This window comes from Gymnogyps californianus, chromosome 5 (assembly GCF_018139145.2).
Source record: "Gymnogyps californianus isolate 813 chromosome 5, ASM1813914v2, whole genome shotgun sequence".
Classification (NCBI taxonomy): Eukaryota; Metazoa; Chordata; class Aves; order Accipitriformes; family Cathartidae; genus Gymnogyps; species Gymnogyps californianus.
This window is the reverse complement of record NC_059475.1, coordinates 58,177,342-58,205,084: the sequence shown is the minus strand read 5'-3', so window position 1 is coordinate 58,205,084 and position 27,743 is coordinate 58,177,342. Positions and strand designations below refer to the sequence as shown.

General features: G+C 37.2%; 1 protein-coding gene across 1 annotated transcript in view; it reads right to left on the bottom strand.

Moving 5' to 3' along the window:
- WDR25 (WD repeat domain 25) overlaps window positions 1-27,058 on the bottom strand; it is a 70,388-nt gene extending 43,330 nt beyond the window's left edge. The window contains exons 1-3 of the mRNA XM_050897545.1: window positions 27,005-27,058; window positions 25,872-25,934; window positions 23,845-24,620 (exon numbers count right to left, since the gene is read on the bottom strand). Coding sequence (XP_050753502.1) covers window positions 23,845-24,561 — 717 coding nt within the window. The 5' untranslated portion in view covers window positions 24,562-24,620; window positions 25,872-25,934; window positions 27,005-27,058. The remainder of the gene's footprint in view (window positions 1-23,844; window positions 24,621-25,871; window positions 25,935-27,004) is intronic.
- Between the last annotated feature and the right edge of the window lie 685 nt (window positions 27,059-27,743).

Genomic DNA, 27,743 nt, shown 5'->3' with positions numbered 1-27,743 from the left:
CAGAACTCTTAAGAAAGATGTAAATTATTAAAAAAAAAAAAAAAAGGGTAATGGTAAGAGACTGAACAAGACTGATATAAACATTTCATAGACATTTCTATTAGAGAATTTGTAAATTATATATTGCCATTGTATCAAAAGCTAAAGTTTTACCCCACATGCTATATTTTTCTCAGGACACACTAATCTCACCTGCAAATAACCTTTTTTCCATCCCCTTGATTCGGAAATGGAAAAAGTAAAGAAAACATGGACACTAGTGAATTCCTATTTCTTGGATGTTATTCATGTCTGGAATTACAGAAAGACAGACAAGATGGATAGCTGGGACAAGACATTATTTCCATTTGGTAGTTTTCAATATTCTTCCCCTGTTAATTATATGCAGTTTCTGGACAAACAAGCTCAATCCTCCAGTGTTTCACAACCTTCTCAGAGGGAGGCCTTCACTTTCAGTTGTTTGCACAGCACGTACACACGCATTTTGTGTCCAGATGAAGTGTTGCTAAACATTGACATGTAACGCATGCATGGATGTTGCCACATAAAATATCAGAATACTAATAAGATATTTAAACGCTTGATTAAAGTAAATAAATGCTAGAGTATTACATAATTATTCAGAAATAGGCCCTGCTCCCTTTATAAACTGAAGCTACAGATTAGAATTAGTTTGTTTATAAAGGATGCGTACCTAAAATTAACATCTCTGTGATGAGAACTGAAATAAAACTGTCAAAGTATGAACAAGCTCAGGGTGAAATCTTGGCCTGCCAGGTCATTTACATGAAAACACAGTTAAAAGTTTCAAAGTTATTCAATAGCAGTTATATTTGAGTGGTTTCATGACACAGTAACTCATTGTAAAATTTTCTTTTTATTATGGCATATCTGTAGCTGTGCCTGTTGAGCTGAAGTCATGCCAGATTTACAGTGAACTATTTCCATTCAACACCTGGGCCTCACAAAAATAACAAAGCTGAACAGGCACTTTCTTTCAGGCTATTTGCACAGAATAACATAAGCACTGGATATGTAATAATCTACTTCTTCATGACACCTAGCTTCTGAGTCACACATACACATGCAATAAAGAGCGTATCATGACAAATTCTCCTCTTGGATGGCAAATCAATTCAATATACACATTATTGTTATTACACAATGCAGATAAAATTTTACGAAAATCAGTTACTACCTTATTATTGCTGAGACAGACAAAATATTTAGGTGTGGAAGATATACCTAATACAACAATAAAAAAAAAATCTAATACTTCCTTTTTTTGACAGAATGGTAACTTAGAGGGTTTGCTACATTGAACAAACCAATGAAAAAATTAAGGAGACCTTAAATTGTGCTGCTACAGTGCATTATGAAGTGCAATTATGAGAAGGTAAAATTATTTCAGTGCAAGTCCTCAGAGAGGCCATTAAGGTGCCATTAAAAGACCATTATAATGTTTAACTTCAACAGTAAAGCTACTTCATTGCAAGTCATACCATCATTTTAAAGAGAGGAATGCAATTCTCACCAAAAAGAGGTATTCTAATTCACAGTAACTACATCATCCTCATTTTGGCTTTTTTATTTGCAATTTTAGAGTTTGTTAACCTTCTGCTTGCTTATGTAAGAACTAAGATCCAAGTGGTCCAATTTCCAGATGTGTTGGCACTTACAAGAGTCATTAATGCCAATGGAAGTTGGGGGGGGGGGGAGGCGTTAATAAACTTTAAGCTTTAGATTGAGTTTGAAAATTTGGATTTTAATCTCTCATTGTTATAGCATCTACTACAACTTACCCTCCCAACTGAGGGAATATTAACACCGCTATTAATTTCTGATTAAGCAATTAGTGGTTTCATACATATACTGCATAAGTATGCCATTAAGAACAATTAGACAATATATTTATGACCACCTGATAAACATTTGGATCCTAAAAAATATTGCAAAATTACTTTTACATTCATTAAACACAGTGATTCTTCATCTTTAGGCACTGAACATAGCTTCTCTTTTCAATCTAGAGATTCTATAACCTTTGCTTCACTTTCCACCAGAAAGATCATTTCCCTCAAAATCAGAATAACTCATCCCTGCAGAAAGTTTGGGTTATTTCAGATGCACTTACAAGGCTAATCTGGCAGTTATTCCAATGTGGCTCTGCCACAGTGAAGTGACTGATTAATAGTTTCGAAGACGGGAGACGTGTCAGAGAGCTGTCTGGGCCTCAGTGTGTTGTGACACTGCAGCACACGCAATGCTTACAGAGCAGCATCCTCTCTCCACACACCAGCACAGCCACATCACAACACGAGTGACTTGCTGCTGAATGCGGACCAGACACATCTTCCTACGGTTGAGCAGGGCAGAATTGGACACAGGCACTGCTCGAAAGAGGGGTTCAGGGGAAAAATAACCAGACATTTTGTTACTAAATACAGTTTTAAAAGGGTACTGTTAGAGAACAAGCTATTAAGGGGTGATAATCAACAGCAACTCCACAAAAAGCAATACTAAAGTGGGCTTCAATCTGTTTCAGCTTCCAGAACTGAAAGAAACCCCCAGTGGGGACACAGACTATGCAGCTACCTTAAACCAACTGTCAAGTAATGCACTTTTCTTAATCACTTTTTATGGATCCCTTAGAAGTAATCTGTGTTCCCAAGGATCCAGTAATCACAGACCTAAGACATTACTACTAACTATTAAATTATATTTTTAGACTATCATTACATTATTGAAGTATGATCGCTACTGTTCAAGCTTTGGCCTATCATTTGTCATAAAGGTACTTCAGCTTTGAACCTCTTACCCAAAATAAATGAAAATTGATTAACTTCAACAGCAGTTGATTTTTCAAGTCTGATAATTACAGGCTGAAGGTGGGAGGGGGGTGAGACTTGGAACCAGTGCATCTTCCTTGAGGAATAAATTATTCCACACCATTTACAAGTAAAAAATTTTTCCCCAGCCAAGCCAAAATACATGTTTCAGAGTCAAAGTACTAAACATCTATATATACACACCGTTTAAACAATACCTGGAATAACTAGAACCACTTATGCACTTAAAATCAATTATGAGTTTGAATAGTGACAACAGCATTATAAAATGGCAGACAGATCTAGATTCCACAAATGAAAGAGTATCCCATAATGTTGCACATGCCTGATGTTCAATACCACATTAAAGGGCAAGATAAAGCAGCATTCTATTTTTTTAAGTGTCATAATACTTTAAGGATCGATATCTGCTTTAATTCTTAACATCTTCGATCACTATTTAAACAAAAGGCTTTTAAATTTGAGGTAGTCTTTTTAAAGACATGTTTTTAAAATGAAACTTCAGAGCATTTTTAAATGCTGGAGTACTCCCATACTCACTTGAAAATAAAACCAATCTACAATTCCTTGTTTGAGGCGTGGTTTTGTTTTTTTTTTAAAATGGGTTTCATAACACAATCATGTACTGTTTGACTTCAGTTCATTATTTTGTAGCATTCCCAGTGAACATCTAGTTAAGATATGGCACCAAGCTTTGAGTTTAAGGGGCACAAAGTTTACTCATATACAGTGCGTGTGGCAGAGAAGTTAATTTTTTAAACAGGGCTAAGGGCTACAAGTTTCGAATATGCATTTATTTTTAGTATCACAGTGGAATACAAGGCACATTTAAAAAGTGACAAAATCAGTCACTAGTATTTGGAAGCGTAAGAGGTAGATGCCCCAAAGTCCTTGGGATTTCTCAAAGGTTCACATTTGGCTCCCAGGATATTCAGTGCCTCCTATAAGATCTGCTGACTCAAAGAAAGTTTCCACCACAGATGGGGATGGCTGTCTTCCACAGAGCCTAGGTTTTCTTTAATGTGTGCTGCAGAGCACACAAAAGGTATTCCCTCAGCATATTCCTGACATTTAAATGTAGTAGAGACAATCCCGCTGTGCAGTGGCTATCTAGGAAACAAGCCAGGTGTAAAACAACTTGCCCATTTTTAAAATTTTTTTTGCAGTTTCCCTCCAAACACACACTACAACTCATTTTTCTTCACTCAGTGCAGCCGTCACCTTAACTATTCCTTGACCTACTCATGGGGCACTGCACAGCTGCAGGGCTGGTAAGCATGCTGAGAAGCTTACTGTGACCGACACAAGGTCTCACCTTCCCTTCCAGCTTCCCTCACGCTACAGACAAAAGTATTTCACTTCCACATTTATCTCCAGCATGCTGGGGCCATTGCACTGATTCCTGCTCTTCACATCCACGTGTTTCCACACTAAAGAGAGGGGTACAGTTTTGGTTTGTTTCCCCAGTTGGTAAAGCCCCCACCAGCATTACTCCAACTGCCTCAGGTTAACTGAGGCTTCACTAATTCACAGTAATTTTAGCGCAGATGTACACCATCGGCTGTGTCATCCTATTTTCTTTTTAAGTATATTCACTTTTCAAGTGAAGTGATTACAGCAGCTCCTCTTCTCCAAGCAATTTACACAACATCAACATGCATCACTAGAATACTCAGATTTTTTTTTTTTGAGGGAACTCAAGTATCTACATATTAACAGCTTTACATAAAACAAAACTGATTAGCTTTTGTTATTTCTCCTTTGCATATCTATGCAATCCATTAGACAGAAAGGGGCCTGGCATTCATATGACAAATAACAGAAGATTACAAATATGTTTAATATTCATCTTTGTAATATAGTTCAGTTCCTATAACATCATTTAGATTGCCCTACGGAGTTTCTGTACTTTGTATTTTATAACATTTAATCTCTCTCCTGTGAAATCTTGAAGAACAACCTATTACCTAAGTCAACCCAACAGTAAGTTATTGACAATGATTTCATGAAGGCCTTTATCCCAAAGGGCATTGGTAGGTAATTTGCAAACCTAATGTACATCTAGTCAGCAGAGAGGGTTTTCTATGTTCGCTTACATTCCTATAACGTAGTACAGTGATATAGCCAACCTGAAGTTGAACAACAGATCTTTGATTATATTTTTCACCAATACAAAGCAGAACAGCTTGCATCAAATTCTAAGATTCAAATTCTAACCCTGAAAGAATGGCTGGCTATTTCTTTCACATCCTCCAAAAGACTTTGGTAAATAGCCTTTTCTTTATTAATACATCAGGGGGCTGTTTACTTTAATAATAGATTCAACAACATTAAACACAGCCTCAATATTAATTCTTAAAAAACACATGATTTTTTTTTTTTCTTAAAGCTCATAAGCATCTAAAAATTGTGTATTTACCTTACCTGGCTATCACATGGTGAGAAAAAATGATAGCAATTTAAGACACAATAAGCTGTGCCTTAAAGAGGGATTATTACTACTGAAGTTCAAATGTTTCAAAGCTATTTGCCAGATGTAACTCATTTTTTTAATTTAAACTAGTAGTACAGCTCAAGTGAGAAGTGTGCATGAAAGCGTCTATAATACTCAGAATTGTACAAGTTAAAAAGTATCTACTATATTACTCTATAGTAATAGTTCAGAAATTAAGTAAAAAGCTTGCATAATTACTGTGGTTTTGTCATATTAAGGAGATAGTATTACTAACTTTCATTTTACAGCTGGTATAAAAGCATACATTTGAAGCTGGAAATGAAAATAATTATACTCCATGCCAAAAATCTAGAACCAGGTTAAAAACTAGCTTTCTCCTATTTGGATGTTGACATGAAACCATGAATCAATGACAATGTAGAGTTATCAAGGAGCAGATATGAACATACTGACACTTACAAGCGTTGCCTGGCATTTACATAGGATCCACTTAATTATTTTTAACTATATAAGCAAATGTAATATTTAGATATTTGTAAAATTACACACCACTGCCCCTCCCACACACTTTTTTTATAATGCCTGATGAACACATTTCATTTTAGCAAGAAATAATGCATAATTATTCTGTTCTATCAGTAGGGGCTGCCTCTGATTCCATTCACATAGTGCAAACCTACTCGATCATCACATCAGTGCAGTGCTACCATGAGACATCCCACTGTTAAACTCATCCCAGAGGAATACCTACCTAGCTCGGGAGGGCATCACACCAGCCCCGCTCTGCAGCTTCTAGTGCCCAAGCTGGCTTGATTGCTCTATGCAGTGAAGCACTGAAACATGCACATAAACCCAAAGTAACTTCCACCATAGGTCCCAGAGCGCTCGACTCTTTGGCACTACCGCAACATAAACATTTAAGCAATACAACCACACATCAGGTAGAATGTAGTTCAGCATTTCTCACTGCAGTATGACAGACCTAGACAAAGCGTCACTTCACTACTAGAAGTGTTTCATTGCATTTACTTCACTATCACTGTAGAACTACAGAATGAATAATTTAAAAATTAAAAGTTAATGTAAATACTTTGGGTTTGGGTTACTTGAAAATTCTAGTAGCATTACAGGCTTCTGCATATTAGCAAAAATTTAAGGAGATTAGTGACCAGTTTTGACCATATTTTTCAGGAGTGTTTAATTCCTATTAAGAACAAAAATTAACAATTTCTAAAATAAACAATCATCATGTTAGCAGCTGCATATCAAGTATTTTGATAAACCAGGCTCTGTACTGAGATACCCAAAAGCAGATTTCTCATCAGTCCTTACAAAGAAAAGAGAAGAGTCCTTCATGTATAATGGCTGAAAATAAAATTAAGCAATAAGTGTTGTTTCAACGCTTTGACATAGCAGACATATGGGTGAAAGCTTTTTGACATTCAGAACATTACCATTCAGTTAGAATGGGTCTATGATGTTCTCCAAATACTTAAAATCAAAACCTGTTAGTTGTGAAAAGCTTGTTTTCTCCAAGTCATTCTACAACTGAAAAGTTATTATTGGGAAGTTTCCTCAATGAAGTGCTTACCACTTCCAACACTATTTTCACATAACCTGTTGAAGACCCTTCCACAATCGGATTCATGTTATTATTTCAGCTTCCTATCACTCAGCTTCTTCTCCATCTGTATTGCCATCACTAAAATACTTTTACCACTCCAAACAATATCCATCACTTCCTTGGTTATGCCTTCATGTACCTGCAGTTATCTCCACTCCCACTGCACAAAGCACAGATAATTAGTTTAATTAATCTTCATGACTGTTTCTAAAATTTAGTAGCTTTCCTCGCTGTTCTCTGAATTAGCTTTAAATGACGCCTGAGAATTCAAACATCTGTTTAGTATGTTTGTTGTAAGTACTGGCACAGATTAAAAATTTTATTGTAAAGTGTTTAATGTACTTTACAGAAAAAGATGAATATGAAATATAAGTTATACATTATTAGCAGGATGTCAATGGACACCTCATTCACACAGGTGAATGAAGTGTGCAGGCAAAGAGAATATCCAGTTTGTAAGTACAAGTAATTGACAATAAAGGTTTTCTGTTAATTTAAAGCTCTTTATATTTAAAAGCTCTCTCTGTATAAATATATATTTTAATATATATACACACACAAGCACATGTAAAGTGTGCTGCTGCAAATAAGGAGACTATCATTGTTGAAGAAAGATTTATTCTTTAAGGGAAAAAACTTGAAGGGAATCTTGACATTTCAATTAAGTTTCTACATGAAAGGCAGAGAAGAAAGATGGAAGAGGGAAGCTGGAAACTAGAACATAGGGAGGATTTTCTAGGATCTATGAGGGTTTTTTTTGTCGCAGTGTAAGCTATCTTGGGTTGTACAATGTTCTTTGCCAAGAAAAACCATCCTTACAGAGAGAAAAATACACTGAGCACAGGTGCTATGACTGAAAAAACCCTTCTGGTATTATCATAAGCCATATTTCTTTAGCTGAAGAAGTCAACACACCTTTGTAACACCTCATGATGGATCTAGACTGCCAGTCTAATTTGCTACCACTTCTCTCTTCTTATTCTGCTTAAAAAAAAAAAAAATCAGCTGCTTGCTTTTTTTAAAAAGAAAAAAATATTATATACAGCATGGCTCAGATGTTAAAAGCACTGCCCAGATATAGCAGAGCAAATGGAATGGAAAAACTGATTCTCCATGCAGTAATACTAGAGGTAAAAAGTACAGAGGGCCTAAGCAACAGTAACGCTTTAAGAATGAGTTAAGTAAAATCTGGGTTTTATACTGCTAAACCTTTACAAGCAAAGTACATTTTTCACAGTGGGTAAGAAATTCCAGAAGCATAAGTACTACCTTGAGTAATTATTGTTAATTAACTAGCAATGAGGCCCTATTTCCAAATGTGACATTTAAAGCACATAATGTGATTGTGAATATTCACAAAGATAATTAAGTTCATCTGCTTCAGGTCCTTGATTTCAGCACATCTGAAAACACCTCTTAAACTATCATTAGACCTGTAATCAAGTATTTTGTTGCTCAGGAAAATTGGATACCTTTGCTTACCTGCTAATATAGGGATATGTGTTCAAATGCAAGTACAGGGCTTTTGTTAAGAAACTCTCCTTCAGGCAAAAGCTGAGGGAAAAAACCCCACTAATTCTGATTGTTTTCTCAGAAGAAACAGTTAAAAATAAATTCCTCACAGCATCAGATGGAAACAGAAACAAAAATGACTGAGCTTCCTCAATTGAACTCAAGATCACAAGACTGACACGAGGGATACTTGTTTGAAAGTATTCATCAAGCCAGGGGTACCACTACTGTGCATACTAAGGATACTATCCACATTAGGTTGTATACTTTTTTCCATCTTGCTTACAGGTAAGTCAAGTTCATTACAAAATGAAAAATTCAACCAAATTACAGGGATGAAGTACAATGTATAATGTAAAAATGTGAAAAATCAGAAAACGCATTGACATGATTCGTTGGGGAAAAAAAGTTATAACCATTACTGTCTTCAGAGAAGGAAGGAGACTTTGATCATCAACACTGATCTTGGTCTTGATCAAGACTTCTTGGAGAAATAAACCCTGAAAATAGGAAAAAACTGACCCCAAGAACAGGGTGTCAAAACAGTCATGCCTTGGTATTTTATCCTTTATTCTTTTAAGAGTAAAGAAAGCTTCTTTCCACTAGAAAAGAGATTAATGAATAATGTGCTCCAAGATGGAGAAGAAACATTTAAGCAGCATTCTAAAATACAATAGTTTACTCTATTGCTTTCCAATTATTTGACATAGAGAATTTTTAATCAATCAAAATAACAGTGTGAATAATTATATGCTATAAGGATGTCCTACTGGTCTGTATCTCTCAATCCGGTTTGACTAGCAGTTTTATTCTATACCTGAAAAGTCTCTCCTGATGGCAGTTTTGTGAAGAACTATGTTTGGAGAGAAAAATAAGGTGAAATCTTTCTAAAAAAGAAAAATCAAATGTTCTGAAAGTGCATAGTGCCAAGAAACTCCTGACCTTGTCTAAAGGACAGTTCCTGCTGCTGCCTAGCTGCGTAAGTACACATTCAGTGTTCTGCTTCAAAGGTGCATCGCAAGCACTGGCAATGCCGACTGCCCGGAGAACAGAGAAGGGTATGAGACACTCCATGCTGCAGGTCATTAACCCCTGAGTCTGTACCCTGCTTATAACAGCAGCTAGCTGGTCTTTGCTTGGGAGGATGTCATCCCTCCAAGAAAGTGTTGGTCCTTTTCTCATCAGTGGAAGGACAGTACCTGACCCCAAACAGCACATACATCTCAGACTCCCAGTTCCAGGTTTGGGAAGAACTTCCTCAAGAGATCTACATGTTATCCACCTTCCCCAATATCTGTTTTCTTAAACTGTAAACAGACTGAGAAAGCAAGAAAAAAAAATGTTTATAAAGTCTATGGAGATGAACAACGGCAAGAATTAAGTCCACGTTGCTGGACTCCTACTAAAGACACAAGTTCAGATAAAAGTGATCTTCAACCAAACTAGTCAATAAAATCACAACTGTAGTTCTCCAACAAGTGCTCAAGGCACATTTCAGAAAAAAACATCCTACTCAGGCTTATCCAAAAAAAGAAACACAGTGGAGGCGTAAAACTTAGTATAGATCTTTCTTGTCCCTCTCTTTATTGTGTGTAAGCACATCAAAAAATACTGTTGAAACACTTTCTTAAAGTCAAAATTCGGTAATAGTCACTTCTGGAAAGTTTCACGAGAACTAGTTCTGTTCCCATATAAAGTGGTCAGCAGAATAAAATGGGCAGTGGGAGGTTACATCACACGAAAACTACCGAATGTAAAAGGTTAGCCCTAAAGCAAGCCAGGTTGCCAAACAGGCATTAATTGAAGGCCAACTGCTATGGTTCATGTCCTCAAAGCTCCTGCAGATTTTAACCCCCCCAGAGCAGCTGGGCACTCTCCAAGGGGTACTGCTTTTTAGAACAATACAACCAGGGAAGAGAAGGAATAAATAAGAAGCAAAACTATGCTGTTAGTATTGTTCTCCTATTTCTGTGGAAGTATGACAAGATAATGCCTTTTGATGTTTCGGGGGAATAAATGTGTATGTTTCTGATGCTCATCACTGAATTTACAGCAAATTAAGAGGAAAGCAACATTTTAAAACGTTTTTCAACTGAATTAATCTGCTCTACAGAGTTAGTATGACGGTATTAGACCATATATATCATAGCCCAACATGTAGATTATGCATGCTATTTTCTCAAACCATTTTAAAATCCAAATTAAGTATTCTCTGAATTACTGCAGAAATTCATACTAAAGGAGCCTAGAATTTAATACCCTATGTATTAGGCAGTCCAAATGAAACATCAGAAATTCTCAGCCAAAATATCAAATAAGAGTTACAAGAACAGTTGAGGCAAAGCAGACCAAGCAGTAAGATTCATACGATCAGAGACTTCATCTGATATTTTAGTCATCTGTACCAATCAAGTTTTTTTTAGCTAATTCCCACTATTTGCAAAACAGGTATGCTTACCAAATGCTGAATAATAAGGCAAGCTGCCAAGGGAAGGAAAAAAAGAAAAAAAAAAGGAAAAAAAAAAAAAAAAGAAAAAAAGAGAACCACCTATTAAAAAAAATTATTTTTCACTCTGAAGACAGCCAACCTTTACATTACAAGCAAAGCTCACAAAAAAGGCAATTTGTAAATAAGCATATATATACAGTACAGGATACTTAAAATCATTGGTTATCAGTGACTCTATCCTTCTCAACAGCAAAGTGTTTCTGCCATCAGTTGCCATCTTTTAATGTAGTGTGTTTTTATTGTGCAGAAAGATTCTGGGATAATCACGCCTAAAGCAAATCGCAAATTCTGCATAAACCATTGACTCTAAGGAAGATGCTCATACAGATCACATTTTCAGCCAGCTACAAGTTATGAGCGTGACTAGTTTTTTTGTACCTACAAAATAGCAATTGTACATTCATGCTGGGCAGACAGTGCAAGAGAAGTAACTTCCCACACACACACACACCAAAAGAAAGAGAAGAATTCCCACCTATTTTGCAGTTAACCTTTAAGTGTTTTGTGACTAATCATTGTAATATGGCTAACCCTGTGGATGTACCTCATATGGTAAGTTCCTGGAAAATGAAGAAATTAAAAGAAGTTACAATATACTTATAAATCAGTTAGTGATTTAAGGTATGGTTTGTTGTACAATATGAAAAATCGGAATTATTTTAGCAGAAGGTGAAGCCAAGATGGCAAAGATACTTAAATCCCCACCCCAGTTGTATACCACATAGACTAAAATTTTGGCTTGAGAAAAAGAATACACAAAAATTTACTTCAGATAAATTATCTACTTCATACACAGTATTAGGCATATTTGGGATGACATGATTAAAGCAGAGCATTTTGATGCACACATTCAAGTAATTCAAGAGAAACTAATATATAACGTCAGGTAGCTATTAAGAATTATTTTAAAAACACTAAATTTTCTACTGCTGAACCTATACGGGAGAAGAATAACATGGCATCAATTTGGCAGTTTCTCATCAACTTCACAGTGTAGTCGTTTGTTAAGAATGATATAAACGTGTTCAGAACACCTAAAAGCACAATCACAGTAGTGGTTACTAGTAGTTAGTATTCGTGCCCAAAAACCACTTAAGCAATCAGTATCTTACCAGCAGGCAAAGGAGAAGAACTTCAAACGTATTACAACTCTCCAGGAGATAATTAGCTAAATTACTATAGCCATTTATTAAATAATCTGATTCTCCCTTCACCTCTATGTATCATACTCATTAGCATCAATCACTTCCCCAAGTCACATACATTTATGCTCTATTAAAAGTGGGGATTCCTCATAAGTGTTAAACACCTCAATTTCAGACTTACAGCACTTCAGAGGCAAATTGTCTGAAGTGCCCTCAATTCCTACAGGTAACTAAGGACTGGATAGATACATTCACAAAAACGTATCCCACAGATACTTGCATCCCACATATCTTGAACATCCACTACTAGAGTAGGAAACACTGTTCTATTCAGAACATAAGTGCAGTCTTAGCAACTGTACTCCCCAGCTTCTGAAACACTGTGTATCTATTTGCTGTTGACTTACGACATTTCTGAAAACAGGAGGGAGAAAACCAACACTGACCAACTCTTTTAAGATGTTTGGGTTTTTTCCCTTAAGCTTCAGTTAAACAGTGGCTATCAAAATTCAAAACATATCTATTTGTACTGTACTTCAATATTATCATACTTTTTTAATATAAAATTGTGAATCGGCTAAGGCCACTCATGTACTTTACAGTTTTATATTGATATATGTACATATATAAAATCTCTTATATAGAGATGGTTATATAAGAGATAACCATCTCTTCTATTAATACAGTCAATAAAACAAATAAGTACAAACACAACAAATTAAAAGGAGCAATTTAAGCTGTCTCATTCTTGCACATTATCCCCTGGGAGAACTTGACACAGCAGGGACAACAGCCACGGACAAGAGCCATGGACAAGCTCTGCCAACCCAACCATCAGATGAGTGGCGGCTGTTCTACAGCACCACACAGCCGGATACACTGTAAGCAGGTGCGCGATTGGCAGTATTTGTGCAACAGCAAAGGGTAACACATTGCCACCATAGGTCTAAAAATAATGGTAAACAGTTGTACTTAAGGACAAATTTCTGTCTGTAAGAAATAACCTAATCCAAATTTATGGGTAAATTCTGTCCCATTCCCAACATTAACCAGGTGGCTTTCTTATTTTAAGAAGTAGTTATTGCAGCCTTATTGCCCACACTGATTTGAAGTAATATCTAACTATGAGGAGCAGTATACAGTTAGTGATTTAGAACAGCTATCTGAAAATCTGAGCCTTAATGAATCTTGCATTCATTAAGGCTTGCCTTAATGCTTGCCTGGGCAAGTAACATTTTCTTTACAATTCTTCATTCTTTCAACTAAAAAATAAATTATTATTCCCAAGGCTATTGAGAATGTTAATAACTGCAAAAAAAAACCCCAAAAGATGAAAAATCCTAGGCTATGGAAAATATAGATGCAATCCTAAACCCACTGATGTCAGTGACATAACCCAGTCTTAACCATGAGCAGAACTAGGTTATCAATTATGTCAAGCAGCTGTGTGTTCTGCTGGCAATGAGGACATTCATAACTAGTACTATTTCAATACTAGCAAGCAGAGTAAGATTGAACTGTCTAATTAGTTTTAATTTCTTTTGCATTGTTAGCATAGTGCTAGCTTTAACATATTTGCCAAGCTTTAACATGTTTATAATGACTGTGTCATCCCTAACCACCTACAACCCTAACAGCCATCCTTTCCATAGAGAACCAGCTGTGTCCCTTCCTCAGGATATAACAATATACATTTCCAGCCACTAATCACAATGTTCAGAATGAGAAAAATTCTTTTAATGAGGAAAGTATAATCTGGAAAAAGACAAGAAGACTAGAGAACAGGACAAATTCCAAAATCTGACTTCAGAAAGCGAGTTGGCACATGCACAACATACAAGCACATGCAGTCTTTACTATCTGTCATGCCTAATATCTTTAGTCCATTAACCAACTGAAACATTTAAGAAAGGCTGAAGTTTCTATAACTAAATTTTTAGATGTGTCCTAGAAGAAAATCAGCAGTTTTATTTAAATTTAAAAATAAATAAATAAAAAAGCCTCCACAAGCACATTGAAGGTAAAGCTCAGTCATAATATCCTAACCAGATGGTCAGCCAGCACGTACGTACTGGAAGACAAATCAAATGCAGTTCCAGACTAGCCACAGAATGCTTTTTCTTTGAAGAGGGATGATTACTGCAATGAAACATGATATGTATGATAAAGGATGGTAAGTCATTAGTTCCATAGCAGTGAAGCAACTTCTCTAAAGAACAAGGGTTTTTTTAATATTTCTTTCCCCTTTAATTTCAAGGGAATCCATAACTAACTGTTGTCTTTATAGCATAAATATATAGCAAAATGTCATTAAAGTTCTTTCTATCAGGCTTCTTCTAAAAATTAAGTGTCAACAATCTTTGGCACATTCACTGATATTATGACCTTAAAAATGCAGCTATTTCACACATGCTAAAAATAAAATCTGCTTAAAAAAAGCAAGGACACGAACATACTGAAAAGAATAGAAACTTCAGGCAAATTGTTTCTACTCTTGATGCCGGATAAATCCTACACAAGTAGTCTCTCTATAGAACCTGAAAAAGTAGAGCAAAGCTTTTCAAAAATTTGTTTCCTTGACAACATCGACAGACCAAGAGAGGTAAGGAATCGAAGTCATAAGATGCCTTGTAGCTTTGTTAGCAGATTTTTTTTTTTTAAATATATAGCAGTATGTGAGATGCATCTATAAAGCTAGACTTCTAGAAAAGAAGCAAAGTTAGACTGGTGTTATTTATATTTTTAAACAGCAAAAATATTCAGAATTTCTCAACTGTTAAGAAAAATTGAGATACTCCCATAACGTATTACAGTCATTTAAGAACTTAAAACTACTCTAGCTTGATTTTTTCCAAGCACCAAAATCTTGACTTTTTCACCAGCAATCTTACTGAAGCATCCAGAAGGGGGATAACACCGCCATACATTTCTCCCATCTCAGGTGACATTCTGACATTAGACTGCACAGCAGCTGCCCACACAGATCCTACGCATAGTTGGAAGGCTTAATTTATGACATTATCAGTTAAGCTTCACTAAAGACTGTTGTGGTTTAACCCCAGCTAGCAACTAAGCACCACACAGCCACTTGCTCACTCCCCCCCGGTGGGATGGGGGAGAGAATCGGAAAGGTAAAAGTGAGAAAACTCATGGGTTGAGATAAAGACAATTTAATAGGTAAAGCAAAAGCCATGCACGCAAGCAAAGCAAAACAAGGAATTCATTCACCACTTCCCATCGGCAGGCAGGTGTTCAGCCATCGCCAGGAAAGCAGGGCTCCATCACCCGTAATGGTTACTTGGGAAGACAAAACACCATCACTCCGAACGTCCCCCCATTCCTTCTTCTTCCCCCAGCTTTATATGCTGAGCATGATGTCATATAGTATGGAGTATCCCTTTGGTCAGTTGGGGTCAGCTGTCCTGGCTGTGTCCCCTCCTAACTTCTTGTGCACCCCCAGTCTACTTGCTGGTGGGGTGGTGTGAGAAGCAGAAAAGGCCTTGAAGTTGTGTAAGCACTGCTCAGCAATAACAAAAACATCCCTGTATTATCAACACTGTTTCCAGCACAAATCCAAAACACAGCCCCATACTAGCTACTATGAAGAAAATTGACTCCACCCCAGCCAAAACCAGCACAGAGACACTACTTCATTGACATCTCTAGCCCTGACTTTTTCTTCCCTAGTAGGCTGGCTAGGCTTGCAGGAGGACAAGGTTGCTTATTTCTCTGCTCCAGGCTACTTCAGAGACACTTAGTAAACAGCTGGAAGAGTTCTCAGTAGAAAGGAAGTGCAGAACTCAGCCATTCAGGATAGACGGGTTTCTAAGAAAAAAGTCAGATAAGCACTTAATATTCTTGATATTTCTGTAAGTAATGACACAAGTAACCAAAACTCTTTTTAGGTAACATGAGAAAACAGAATCCTTTCTTCCACATCATTGTTAAGGATATCCAAAAGTCACTCTCCATCCTTTTGGATTTCCGCAGAAAGAAAGGTTTGTGAAATAACACTGTCCCAACAGCCATGTCCCCCGTGCATCTCACCTATGGCCACTTTGCATCTATTGGTCAATGTCAACCAAATTTCACAGAGGTCTCAGTATTTTTCCCTCAAGACTTAATCAAGCTAAGCAGTTGAATAAAAGGGAAAGACACCGCAGAAGCCCTGAAGGAGAGAGAAACTGAAGAGGATCTGGAGCCTCAAGATACAGACAGGCTCCATTAACTCTACTGTTCTTGGAAGAACTTTATTTTCTGAATTTTCCTTTAAATAATTCCCAATTTGGGGAGGAAACACAGGCACATTAGCTGTGCCATGAAATATCCATCTTCTCCCGCTCTTCTCCCCCATAGCCACATCCTCTAACATGGCCATAAAGCAGTCAAAAATGCTTTGCAAGACCACTTTGGGTATTACTCTAGTATTCTTTAAGGAGATCCGAATTCAGGACACATTTCCAAGTGTAAAGAAAAACTAATGCCCTTACAGAACTGAAAACCTAACCCAGAAGCCGAGAGGTTCACTGCATTTTTGCCCCCCCTTTTTTTAAATGTCAGTTTTCACACAAGTGTTAAGATAAATTCTAATCCAAAGCAGCACTGAATTCAGTTCTTGTTAGTGAAGAATGAAAGAAAACAATGGCTTATCAAACAGCGTAGAGATCATGATGGTGCTATTTATACTCAAAGAAACATACTCCTTTGAAAAAATCCTTTGAGGAACAAGAGTGTGTCAACTACTAAGAACATAATAAAAACTATACAAGTCATCTCCAGCTGTGGATTTTGAGAAAGTGAACAAAGGCATTACAAGGATTTCTGTTTCCTTGACAACAGCATTGCTGGAAACAAGAAAATAATTAAAAAAAAATACATCTCTATGTAACAGTGATCTCTAAACGTATCTAGGTATTAAGATACCAAAAGTGGAACAACCCACACATACCTTTGGGATGAAGAGACCAAAATCCACCACCTTCATTAACTGTTCTTTGCTGACTTGTGTTAATGGCTTTTGCAGAACAGTTGTGCGAGAGCTAGCTATTACATCCTGACCTGTATTATCATCTAGGCATAAGCACAGTCAGAAGCTTTCATTGATGGTCAAGCACATTCCTTCCTGCATGATGTTCCTTTTCTTACAAAATATGCATTATGGAGAATACTTCTCACTGAAGTGTATGAAATAATTTTGTTAGAAAAAGATCAAGGTACACAAAGAAGCCCTTTCAGCACTCAGGAAACTGGTATTACTATGCATATATCTATCAAATAATAAGTGTACTTCCATCTTAATAATCAGCAAGCTTAAAGTCCTTGGAAAAAAATATACATAGTTCTAAATAGACAAGGGAAGAAGGTCAGAACAAGGCATCATAAAGAAAAGTCAGCTTCAGTATTTCAGAATAGCCTATTTAGTAGCCTCTTCAACAAGAAAACGACAATGCTTTTTTCACAGATCTAGGTAAGCAGCACACAATCTCCAGAATATGAGCGTTTCCTTGCTACTTCCAAGATAATGGGGAGAACTACTTGTTATTTTTAAAATACAGTATTAAAAGTCTACCAACATCAGAGAGATCTTTTTTAAAACTTTTCAGTTAAAGTGGAATATATGTATTAAATAGGATGACTCCCCGAATTCTCATCTTAGGCATCAGCTACAGTTAAAGGAGCATTGCCACAATTAGATGTTAAAAATGAATCTAAGAATTGCAATACTTGGGGTACTAGCAGCACGATACCTAATACAGCTTAGTGAACAGTTTTAATCTAGCCTAGCAGTGACAGGGCTATAGCCATCTGACAGCTACGCGTGAGTTTATAGGAAATATGCTGGCAGCTTAAATTCATTCCTTCATAAACAGACATGCATGTGACAGAACAAGAAACACTGCCTATTTCAAGTGAATTGTGTGCAGTATGGTTGAAAACAGAAACATTAGAGTTTGTTACTCTGAGGCAGGGTAACGGCAGTATCTAGGAAATCTGTATTGCTCCCATCAGTGCTACACACATTATATGGATGAGTGGAGGCTATCATGTTCCATCGCTTTCAGTCCAATACAACAGGATCAAGAATAACAAATTCATGGAATACACTACTATGCTATCTTTCTCCTAACGAACACACAACCACAAAAGAATAAAAGGTTTTGAAAATATGAATAGAAATGGTATTTCTTGTAGTACTTGATACACTCCAGGAAGCAAAATCCGTACATTACATTTGACCAGTATGAGTAGTATACCGCTCTAGATCTAATGATCGCAAGAGAGTCTCGTAAGACTGGAGAAGTATCTGGAAGAGATCTCTTGAGGTAGCAAGTTACAAAGATGAACTACTTTGGAGCTCAGAAATCCCGACTTGAAAACAAGCAGAGATCAGAAGAGGACTTAAAGGCACTATAAACCTTTGACTTGTTCTTTGTCTCTAGGCATCTACTTATGGACCCTACTAGAGAATGACCACTGAGCTAGACAGAGCCTTGGCCTGAACTAGTATGGCTGTTCTTGTGTTCTTAATCATGAGAAGTAGGCAACACCTCTGTTCAACAGGCTGACATTATTAAACTAATTTTCAAAACTTTTACTTTCCTTGTATAGATTCAGCTGTGACTAAATGGAGATACAGTCAACTAGGCAAGTAGGGAACAAAATGCGTAAGAAAAACTTCCAACAATGTGTTACAATACACGTCATCCCATCAAAGTGCAATTAATACACATTTTGCATACCAAAGAATCACAGTACTTTCCTTCCTTGATCTTGTTCATCAATGGAGGGTGAAAGTGCTGAAAATGAAGAAATACTTTGCAACAAATAGAATATCTGCTGTGATGCTCTAAATAGAAAAACCACAAACATAGAATTAAAAGTTGACAGATGATTATATAAAGACGCTACCTGGCATCAATTTTAAGACAAAATAGGAAATACAGAATAACGGTATGGGAGGCTTGAAGTTATGAAAAATTGTTAAAAAGCTAAGTCCAGCATCAGTAACTAGTGAAAATGTTTACATCTCTGTGGCTCTATGTAATTACAAGGTCTTTCAAACAAAACAGACTAACAATGTGAATGCAGTATAGTGGCTTCTGCAATTGGTAAACATGTCTTTCAATAGACAACTTTTTATCTACTCTGCTACCTAAGGCAAACAGCTGTATTCAATGGTAACCTGTGATTTTGGATTCTATATTTGGGGTGCTAAACCAGAACTACCTAAACAAGGTCTGATGTTCAGAAAGTGTTGAATATCCACACTATGGAAACTAGGCACCTTTAATAATGGTGCTGAGTCTCAAAATTTATGCAAAAAATACTAGGCGAGATATTAAAGTCACAAACACTATTTCAATGTTTAAGTAGGCAAAACCAAAAATGGCAGTAGTAGCCTAAATGTCATTTACAGCAGCTATTCAAACAGAAGGTAGAGAAGAAGTGTTATCCAAAGAAAACAAATTTAATCAGTTCAGACAATCATGTTTCACAGTCCTTAAAATACATACTTAAACCAGAAACATAAGCCACTGATAATACAGTTAGAATGTAATAATGAAGAAGAGCACTGCCACAGTAAGAGCTCCCAACAGTACCGTCCCTAACTTGAATCAGGTTTCCTGCCCCTTTCTCCAGCTACCTAGGCTGCAAGTACTATCAGCTTCCTCTTCCAAAGGGGAAGCTCAAAATTCTAAGAAAACAGAGGGTAAAAGACTTGCCAAAGCCTAAATCTAAGCTGGTTTTTTTCCCCCATTCCTTACAGATTTAAAATTTAGCATGAAATATTCTTCTATTAATGCTCCAGATTTGAAGAACTGTGGGTAATTAATCTGCAATACATATCACTTCCCATACGAAGTTCTATCTTACTTTCAGGTCTCTATGAAGTTTTCTTATACGTTTTGCAAGACATGCATAAACTTTTAATCTTGGTCTTTCAACGCACAACATGGAGGCAAACATTAAAACCTTTAGAAGCTTTTAGAGGCACGGTTTAGTTACCATCCCTTTCTAAGATGCTGAGGAGCCCCATCTGCTGGTAGAAGCATTACTCTAGAGAATTACAGCCCTGAGCTGATAACTGATTTTTTTCAACTGTACCACTTGATAACTGTTCGGTTTTTTTTAAATGCAGCCATACACAAAAAATTAAGAGCAAATACTTTTAATGAAAAATATAAAATCCTCTAAAACAGTGCATTCCTTCCTAAATATGCAAGATATTTATACAAACTGCTTCAGATGATCTTTCCTGACACTAGGCTATTCTTCAGTCAACACAAACTGAAAACATCAACTCATTTATTGCAAACATTTTAGCATGATTTACACTGATTCATAAAGAAGACGGTAAAGTGCACGTTGGTTAATCTGGGAGAACATAAATGGAAGACTGTACTTTTCCCCTGATTTAAACAGGATACATACGCACACTTAAAAAGTAAGAAACTATATAATCAGTTCTATATATACATTTTAGATATATCCCTGTGTGATATGGGCGATTTAGTCATTGTAATTTAGACGGGAATAAAAAAATTAAGATAACTAAATTAAGATAACTAAACCAAGTATTTCTTCCTACTCCATGCCAAAAAAAAAAAAAAAAGAAAATCCTTTTCCAGAAAGGGAAATTCTTAGTTTGTGATGAAAAATTTAAGAGGAAAATATTTAAGCACATAAGAACAGATAAAAGATGCAAAACTGTTTGGCTAAATACTACAAAAATTGCATACATACAACCACAGATCTTTTGATTTAAGCCCAACTTAAACTACCACAGTCAGTCAGATCTGCTTAGACAGAACTCTCGGTTCTGAGAAATCTCCACTAATATTGGACTCTTCAAAAGATAAATGTTTTAATGCATAGGCTGAATGTAAGGACTGAATCCAAGATATTTACACATAAAAATATTCAGTCACAGTTATTCACATGACTAACTGAAAGTAGAGGGTTTTGAGGCTCTGGATTGCCTACTCTCTCTGATCATACAGGGATTTTAGGCTTCTGACTGTGCTTTGAGTTTTATCTGAATCAGATGTTGAAAGTAAACAGTGCAAACATCCTGAGTGTCTGCATATTGCCATTAAAGGGAAAGAGGACACGCTTCCACTGCCTGGATTTAAACGAGCAATTCCAAGCAGGTGTTTTTGGAAGAAAACAACAAAAAAGGTAAGCTGTGGGAAGGTACAGGATTGGAAGAAAAAATAGTACATCTGCATTTGCGTTTTCAATCAGTTGTCTTATGCTTATATCAGAAAATGGAGAACTTCAGGCAATGGTAGACAGCCAAAAAGAAGATCCCCAGAAGATGAACTACTGCTGTCATAGTCATTAGAGGTTTATGGGTTCGTGACCCCAGAAAATTAGTGAAATTTATTTCATAACATCAAGTCAATACTTAATCTCACTGTGCCCTCTACTGGCCTGGAAGGCACTCGTGTAAAGGTGTAAACTTTAAAGATGCTACTGCTCATACCATTACAGTCTTCGATTTCATTAAGAAATAACAGTAAGAAGCAGTCATAGGTATTTCTCTACAGGCTACCTTCCAAAATACGGAAGTGTGTTTTAATATACTTTGTAACAGTTACATTATTACTTTATTAATGTTTTAGACTCGCATGCTCTGAAGTGTTGCCAACATTAACATACTCTATTTATATTGAATTTCCATGGTTTGGGCACCTAAAGCAATTAGATTTCTTCAAAAACCAGCTTTACTGTTAAAGACCGCTTCCAATCAGGGGTGGTAACACGACCTTAGAAAAATAAAGTAAACTTTCTTTCTGCTTAGAAGACAAAACAGACAGGCTATTATTTCCATTTTTTAATAATTTTACATTGCAATAACAACTTTGATTTTAGACTGTTTTACCAAATTTAACACATCCATAATTTCACTCATCAGTAAAATGAGGCTCTGGGATAGTAAACAAACAGTAAGCATATGGTGTGACAGTTTAAGACAAAAAGTCAAATTCAGACATATTGAAGTCAGAGGTGCATATAGTTTTGCACAATCCAAATTTAAATTGCTGCCTACCAAAAACATCCATCAGCACTTTTTGCATATCTTAGTCTTTTCCTTCTAAGTCTGTAGTCTTCAAGTAGCAGCCGAGATTTAACTTATTCAATATATTAAAGAACACTTGCTAAGAAAAACAAGGGTACTTTTTTCCTCCATTTAATCTTTAAGACAAAGATGTAAAAAAAGCTTGGGACAGAAGACGAAGGAGGAACTACCCACAGTTCAAAGTATTCCGACTTTGATGGTGTGATAGGTTATGCTGACTACAGAACCAGTGAAGCTGTTATAACTTAAGAGAATAAGAGATAAGCAACTGAGAGGAGTAAGTTTTATTCATGCTATAGATCTGGGATTTTCTCTTCTGTGACCACTGGTGCTTTAATAGAGATTAAGGAGAAAAAAGCAAAAACTCTGTCCAAGATTCAAGAACATCACTGCTTCAAAGATGCAAAGTCAACACACATTTCACAGGGCCCCATGGCAAAACTGGGGAAAGAGGAAAGGAAAGAAAAAAAAAAATTCTAAGGTAAGAAAAATCATACAAAAGCCAAACCAAATGAAACTCAATTCTCCACTACAAATTAAACAGCAAAAGAGTAAAAAAAAAAAAAAAAAAAAAACCACAAAACCAAAACCTCTCAATTTTAGTAAGAGAATTTAAGAATATTTTTTCCTACATGAAATCAGAATTCAAATTCATTTTTAAAGTTCCCTCCTCTCCTTCGGTTTTAGAAGTATGCCGACACAAAGGGTGTTGTTCTTGCCTCTTTACTTAGTAGGATTTACTTAAAGCCCTGAATTTTAGAACCCCGTTTTAAAATAATTGTACCTGCTATGTTAAATACATGTTAGATACAATAAAGCATGCTTTCCACCAAAACGGACACTTCCTGTGCGCTCTTATCAAAACTATGCTCCTGTGTAAACCCGCTTCGGAAGACTATTATTTGAACCCAGAGGTGGCATTAGCCCTATATCTGGGAAAGCATACACATAAAATATTTTTATTAACCATTGGTAAAATAAAAGTATGATTCATTGGACTGATTAAATTAACAAACAAAGAACTGAAGCCAAATTCACTAAAGCTAGAAGGAAAATACACTTTAAGTATTGAGCAATTAACCCTTGAAACAAACTTAAAGTGGGAAGACTCCTTAGATCATGACAGGACATCTTTCAGGGACACAAGACCTGCCACACTAGTTCAGATCAAAAATCCATCTGACCTGACATACCTCCTCCATCAGTAGTCACTTGGGCCTGTCAGAAAGATAAAGTTCCTCAAAATATTATTCCAGTGTTGGCAGTCAGTTGTTTAATGACTTAAGGCAGAATCTGTATCCAGACCATAGTGCTTATGGCCATTGTGACATTAAAAAGTAGGAAATCATGAAAACCTAACATTAATACAGATTACAAGAAATTACCTAGTAGAAATCTAACTTCTTAAGTTAAGATCTAAAACACTGACATGTCTAACACAAAAAAAATCCTCATTCCAAAATAAGGGAACTGACTATAGGTATCGTGAAGGATTAGGCTGCAAGATCATAACAGGGTCTTGTACCACAAAGCATCTCCTCAAATTCTGAATACATTGGAACTGTTAAATACACACAAGCAAGGATGTTAGTCCCATAAGATCACTATTTAATACAGTATTTTTAAGTCTGATGATTGGTCTGCAAAGCATCTTGTTTTACATTACCTTGATTGTTTTATCCATAGAAGCCGAGAGAAGCATGTGACTTTGTTCTCGTACAGGACACCACTGGATTTCATTAACAGGGCCGCTGTGTTTAGTCATGTAAAATATTAAGCTTTTAGGGACTTCAGTTAATTTATATTTGGATCCCAAATACGGCTTAATTAATTCAGAGATCTTTCTCGAAGTCTGCTCTCCTGATATGCCTAGCTTAACATCACAATCTGAGCTATGTCTCTGATCAGATTCTTTTTTTTCAGGCATACTGGAATTTTCTTGACGCAATCTTTTAGGGATATATGGTCTAATTCCTTTTATGGCAGTAGTATTGTCTTTATGTATTCTCTTCTGGGAAATGCCATTTCCAGAGTTTGTTGAAGAGCTTGATGTCTGTTCATAGTTTTTGTAGGACATACATAATGCAGCACGGCCAGTGTATGCTCTCCTACAATAAGGAGATGTCAAATCAGTGTTGTTATTCTGTGCATAATGCTCAGGGGGATCTTCACAAACAGTGCTTGTGCCAGAACTGTCAGGGTTCTCAGTAGGCTGCACTTCATATGTAGATTTTGTACCCAAACTACCAGGTGCATAGTACTGAACACGATTCACAGAAGAACTTGGATGGCTTGTTTCTCTGCTAGAAGTATTGGGGACTTCAGTCTTTTCAGTTTCTGTCTCAGAGTCTGAATCATCATAAGCAACCAGTGATGAACTCATTATGGCTAGACACAGCAGACTCCAGAAATCTCAGTGCTGGAATCCTCCAAAATTATGATCTACAATAAAGAATTGATTATTCAGAGCACAATTTATTACAGAGTCTACAATTTGAGTAACTTAAGGATATAAATATGCTTTTCCTAACAAAAACCCCATAACTTGTATTCCTGTTTATTAATGGAATTTATCCCTCTATTATAACACATCTGTACATTCAATTACACAACACCATTTGCCTCCAAGCACTTTGCATACATTTTTAATGCATTGCAGAGATGTATTTGCATATCAAAAAAAATGAAAATGAGTATGAAAAGGAAAACAAACTTGCAACGTAAGTACTGCAAATCACTTTAACCTTACTTGCAGTAGCACTTCCCCACACATACACAAAAGAGGGTAATTAATTATGCAGTGTTTTAGTATGTACATTTATAAGAATACTACTACTACAACTATTTTGGAGTCAGTCTAACAGTATCTATTTCTTAACAGTACAGGTGACTTGAAACAAGTATGAAGGGGTTCAACCGGCAACTAAAAAAGTAAATATATTTTTTACCCATTCAGCAGCCTTGCAGTATAAGGAAATTTTCCAACTATATCCACCGAGCAAGTTCCACACAGCCTTTAGTTTTACAGAACAGATTTATGCCAGAAGCTACGCTGAATTCACTATTTGCATTTACTTACAGAAAAATAAGAGCATAGATGCCTTGTTTACTGTGGAATAAACTTTTTCAAAGTGTTTGTGAGAAAGAACTCTCATGCTGAGACTGCATATGTAACACGCTGAATAACTCACCACCATAACAATCCTATCAAGCTTCTTCCAATAATTTGGATGGAGCATGTGGAGTATAGGGTTAACTACATTCAAACAATTAATGTGTCTGCAAAAATAATCTTTCAACCTCTGCTGTTTATATTCAAAAAGTACTGCTATCCTTCAATTGCTAAGATTGATTAAATGGGACATTTTATTTCTGCTTTGTTTCCTTGCCCAGCTGTTAGCACTCATTATGCTGAAGTGATTTAATCCACAACACTTTCAGATCAGCTGCCGAAATTCTTGGTTTAGGTCAGCGAAGAAACTGCCCTCAAAAGCATCTTGATTAAAATGAGAATGCTGTATGAAAGTCAGTATCTACATAAGCATTTGCAGAATTGATGCCACAAATGTAGGTCCTACAAATACTACTGCAGGAGTAGTACTCTGGAACTTGCAAAGATTACTCATTTAACTTCAGAATTAGATCTATTTGAATTAAAACAAGCATGTTTCATTTAACCTACAGAAGTATTACCTTACAGGCTATGGTCTGTATTCTGTAATGAAATTTCCAAGCACAGATCCAGAAGACAGGTTCCTATTAAGACATACACATTCATCGTCACAAATCCTTTCCAAGATAAGCGATCAAGACGTTTAACTGGAACAAGGTGACCAACATTTTAGCACATAAAAGCATCAAGGTCTCCCTCTAGAGGACATTTTGTCTGTATCTGAAGTTTGTGACAGCAACTAAGAGCACGGAAAAATTCTTTTTTTAATAATACAGCTTCATTTATTAAAACAGCATTTCACTTAAACAACAATTCTTTTCAAGGAAAAGAATTAAGTAGTGTTTCAGGAAAACTTAACCAACAATTCAATTCAAAAACAGTAAACTGAAATTTTTAGCAGTAAATTGAAACCTCTTATCAAATAACCAGTAACTTCGAAGGACTGCACTTCAATAATTGCAGCAAGTGGTTACTGTTTGTATTGCAGTGCTGACAACAGGCCTCAGCCAAAATGCATCATGTTCAAAGAACAAATACAGTAAGAAGCTGACCTCTGGCTGAAAGCTATAAACGAAGATACACAAGTGGATTGGGTTAGACTTTCAAAGTTACTTTACTTTGTTTTAACACAAAAAAATTGAAGCTGAGATTCAGAGGTAAGTGCAAGATAGGGCCTTGCACACACCAGGTTAAAAAAAGTCTCCCATGAGATACTGGAAAGAAACTGTCCCATTACATTTGGTCAGCATAAATCCATCCCATCACACACATCACCCATAAGCATGTAAAAGCAAAGCATCTCTGTCATCTTAAGATTTCCCATTCAACTTCTGTTTTTAAAGAAACAGCACCCCAAAGTTATGCTGCCCTAACCAAAGAAAAATGCGGGGAAAAAACCACAATGTACTTCATTGGAAACATACTGTAACTAGATTGTGAATTTATTAACGATATGATTTACAATGTACTGAGCTAACAGGGTATTTTACAGTTTTGTTTTTCTTTCCTTTTCACACGACTGATTTATCCGAACGCATTAAACCAAAGAGCGTTAAGTTTGGCACGCACAACGCCACACGCCCACTAAGTGACCGTAAAGGTCAACAAAAGTATGACATAAAAGCTGAGAGCAGCAGCACTGCTGGCCACTCACGGCGGGATTTCACGTACTCCTCCAGCCGGCCAGCCCCGCGGCCCAGGTACGGTCAGCCGAGAGGCGCAGCCGCCTTTCCGGGGGCGCTTCTTCGCTCCTAATGCCCCACAGCCCCGAGGGGGGAAGAACGACACCCAACCCACCGGCAGAGCGACCCTCCCCAGTCCCCACCGGAGCAGCCCCACCCGAGGGAGCGGGACGGCGGTCTCCGGAGGACGCCGGCACCGAGGCCATTTCCTTCCCCTCTCCCCCAGCACGGGAGCCGTTGCCGCTTCCCATACACCCGCAGTCTCCCCCCACCCCCCGGGCACCGAGGCCACTCGTGGGGCCACCTCCACCCCGGCACCGCCGCCGTTACCGCTTTCCTCCCACAGAGCCGGCGCCGGCACCGCCCCGCGGGTACCTGCGCCGCACAGCCGCCGCCAGCAGCGCAGCCCGGAACTCACTAGCCGGCCCGCGGCGGCTCCTCTGTTAAAAGCGCGCCGAGTGGAAACAAGGCTCCCCGCTCAAGCCGTTCCGCATGTCACCGCCCTCCCGCAGGGATCGCGTGTTGGGAAGGGCAGAGGTCAGGCCGTGGCTCGCTGGGCGCGTAGAAGCCCTTCTCCCACCGCTGCGGGCAATGTGGAGGGCGCTTCGTTGGGCTGGTGACTGTAGGGGGGAGGGAGGACAGTGAGACTCAATGGTTCCGGAAGTATTCGTTTCCCAGCCGGGAGTCGTGAGTGCCGTGCCGGTTGGGAGG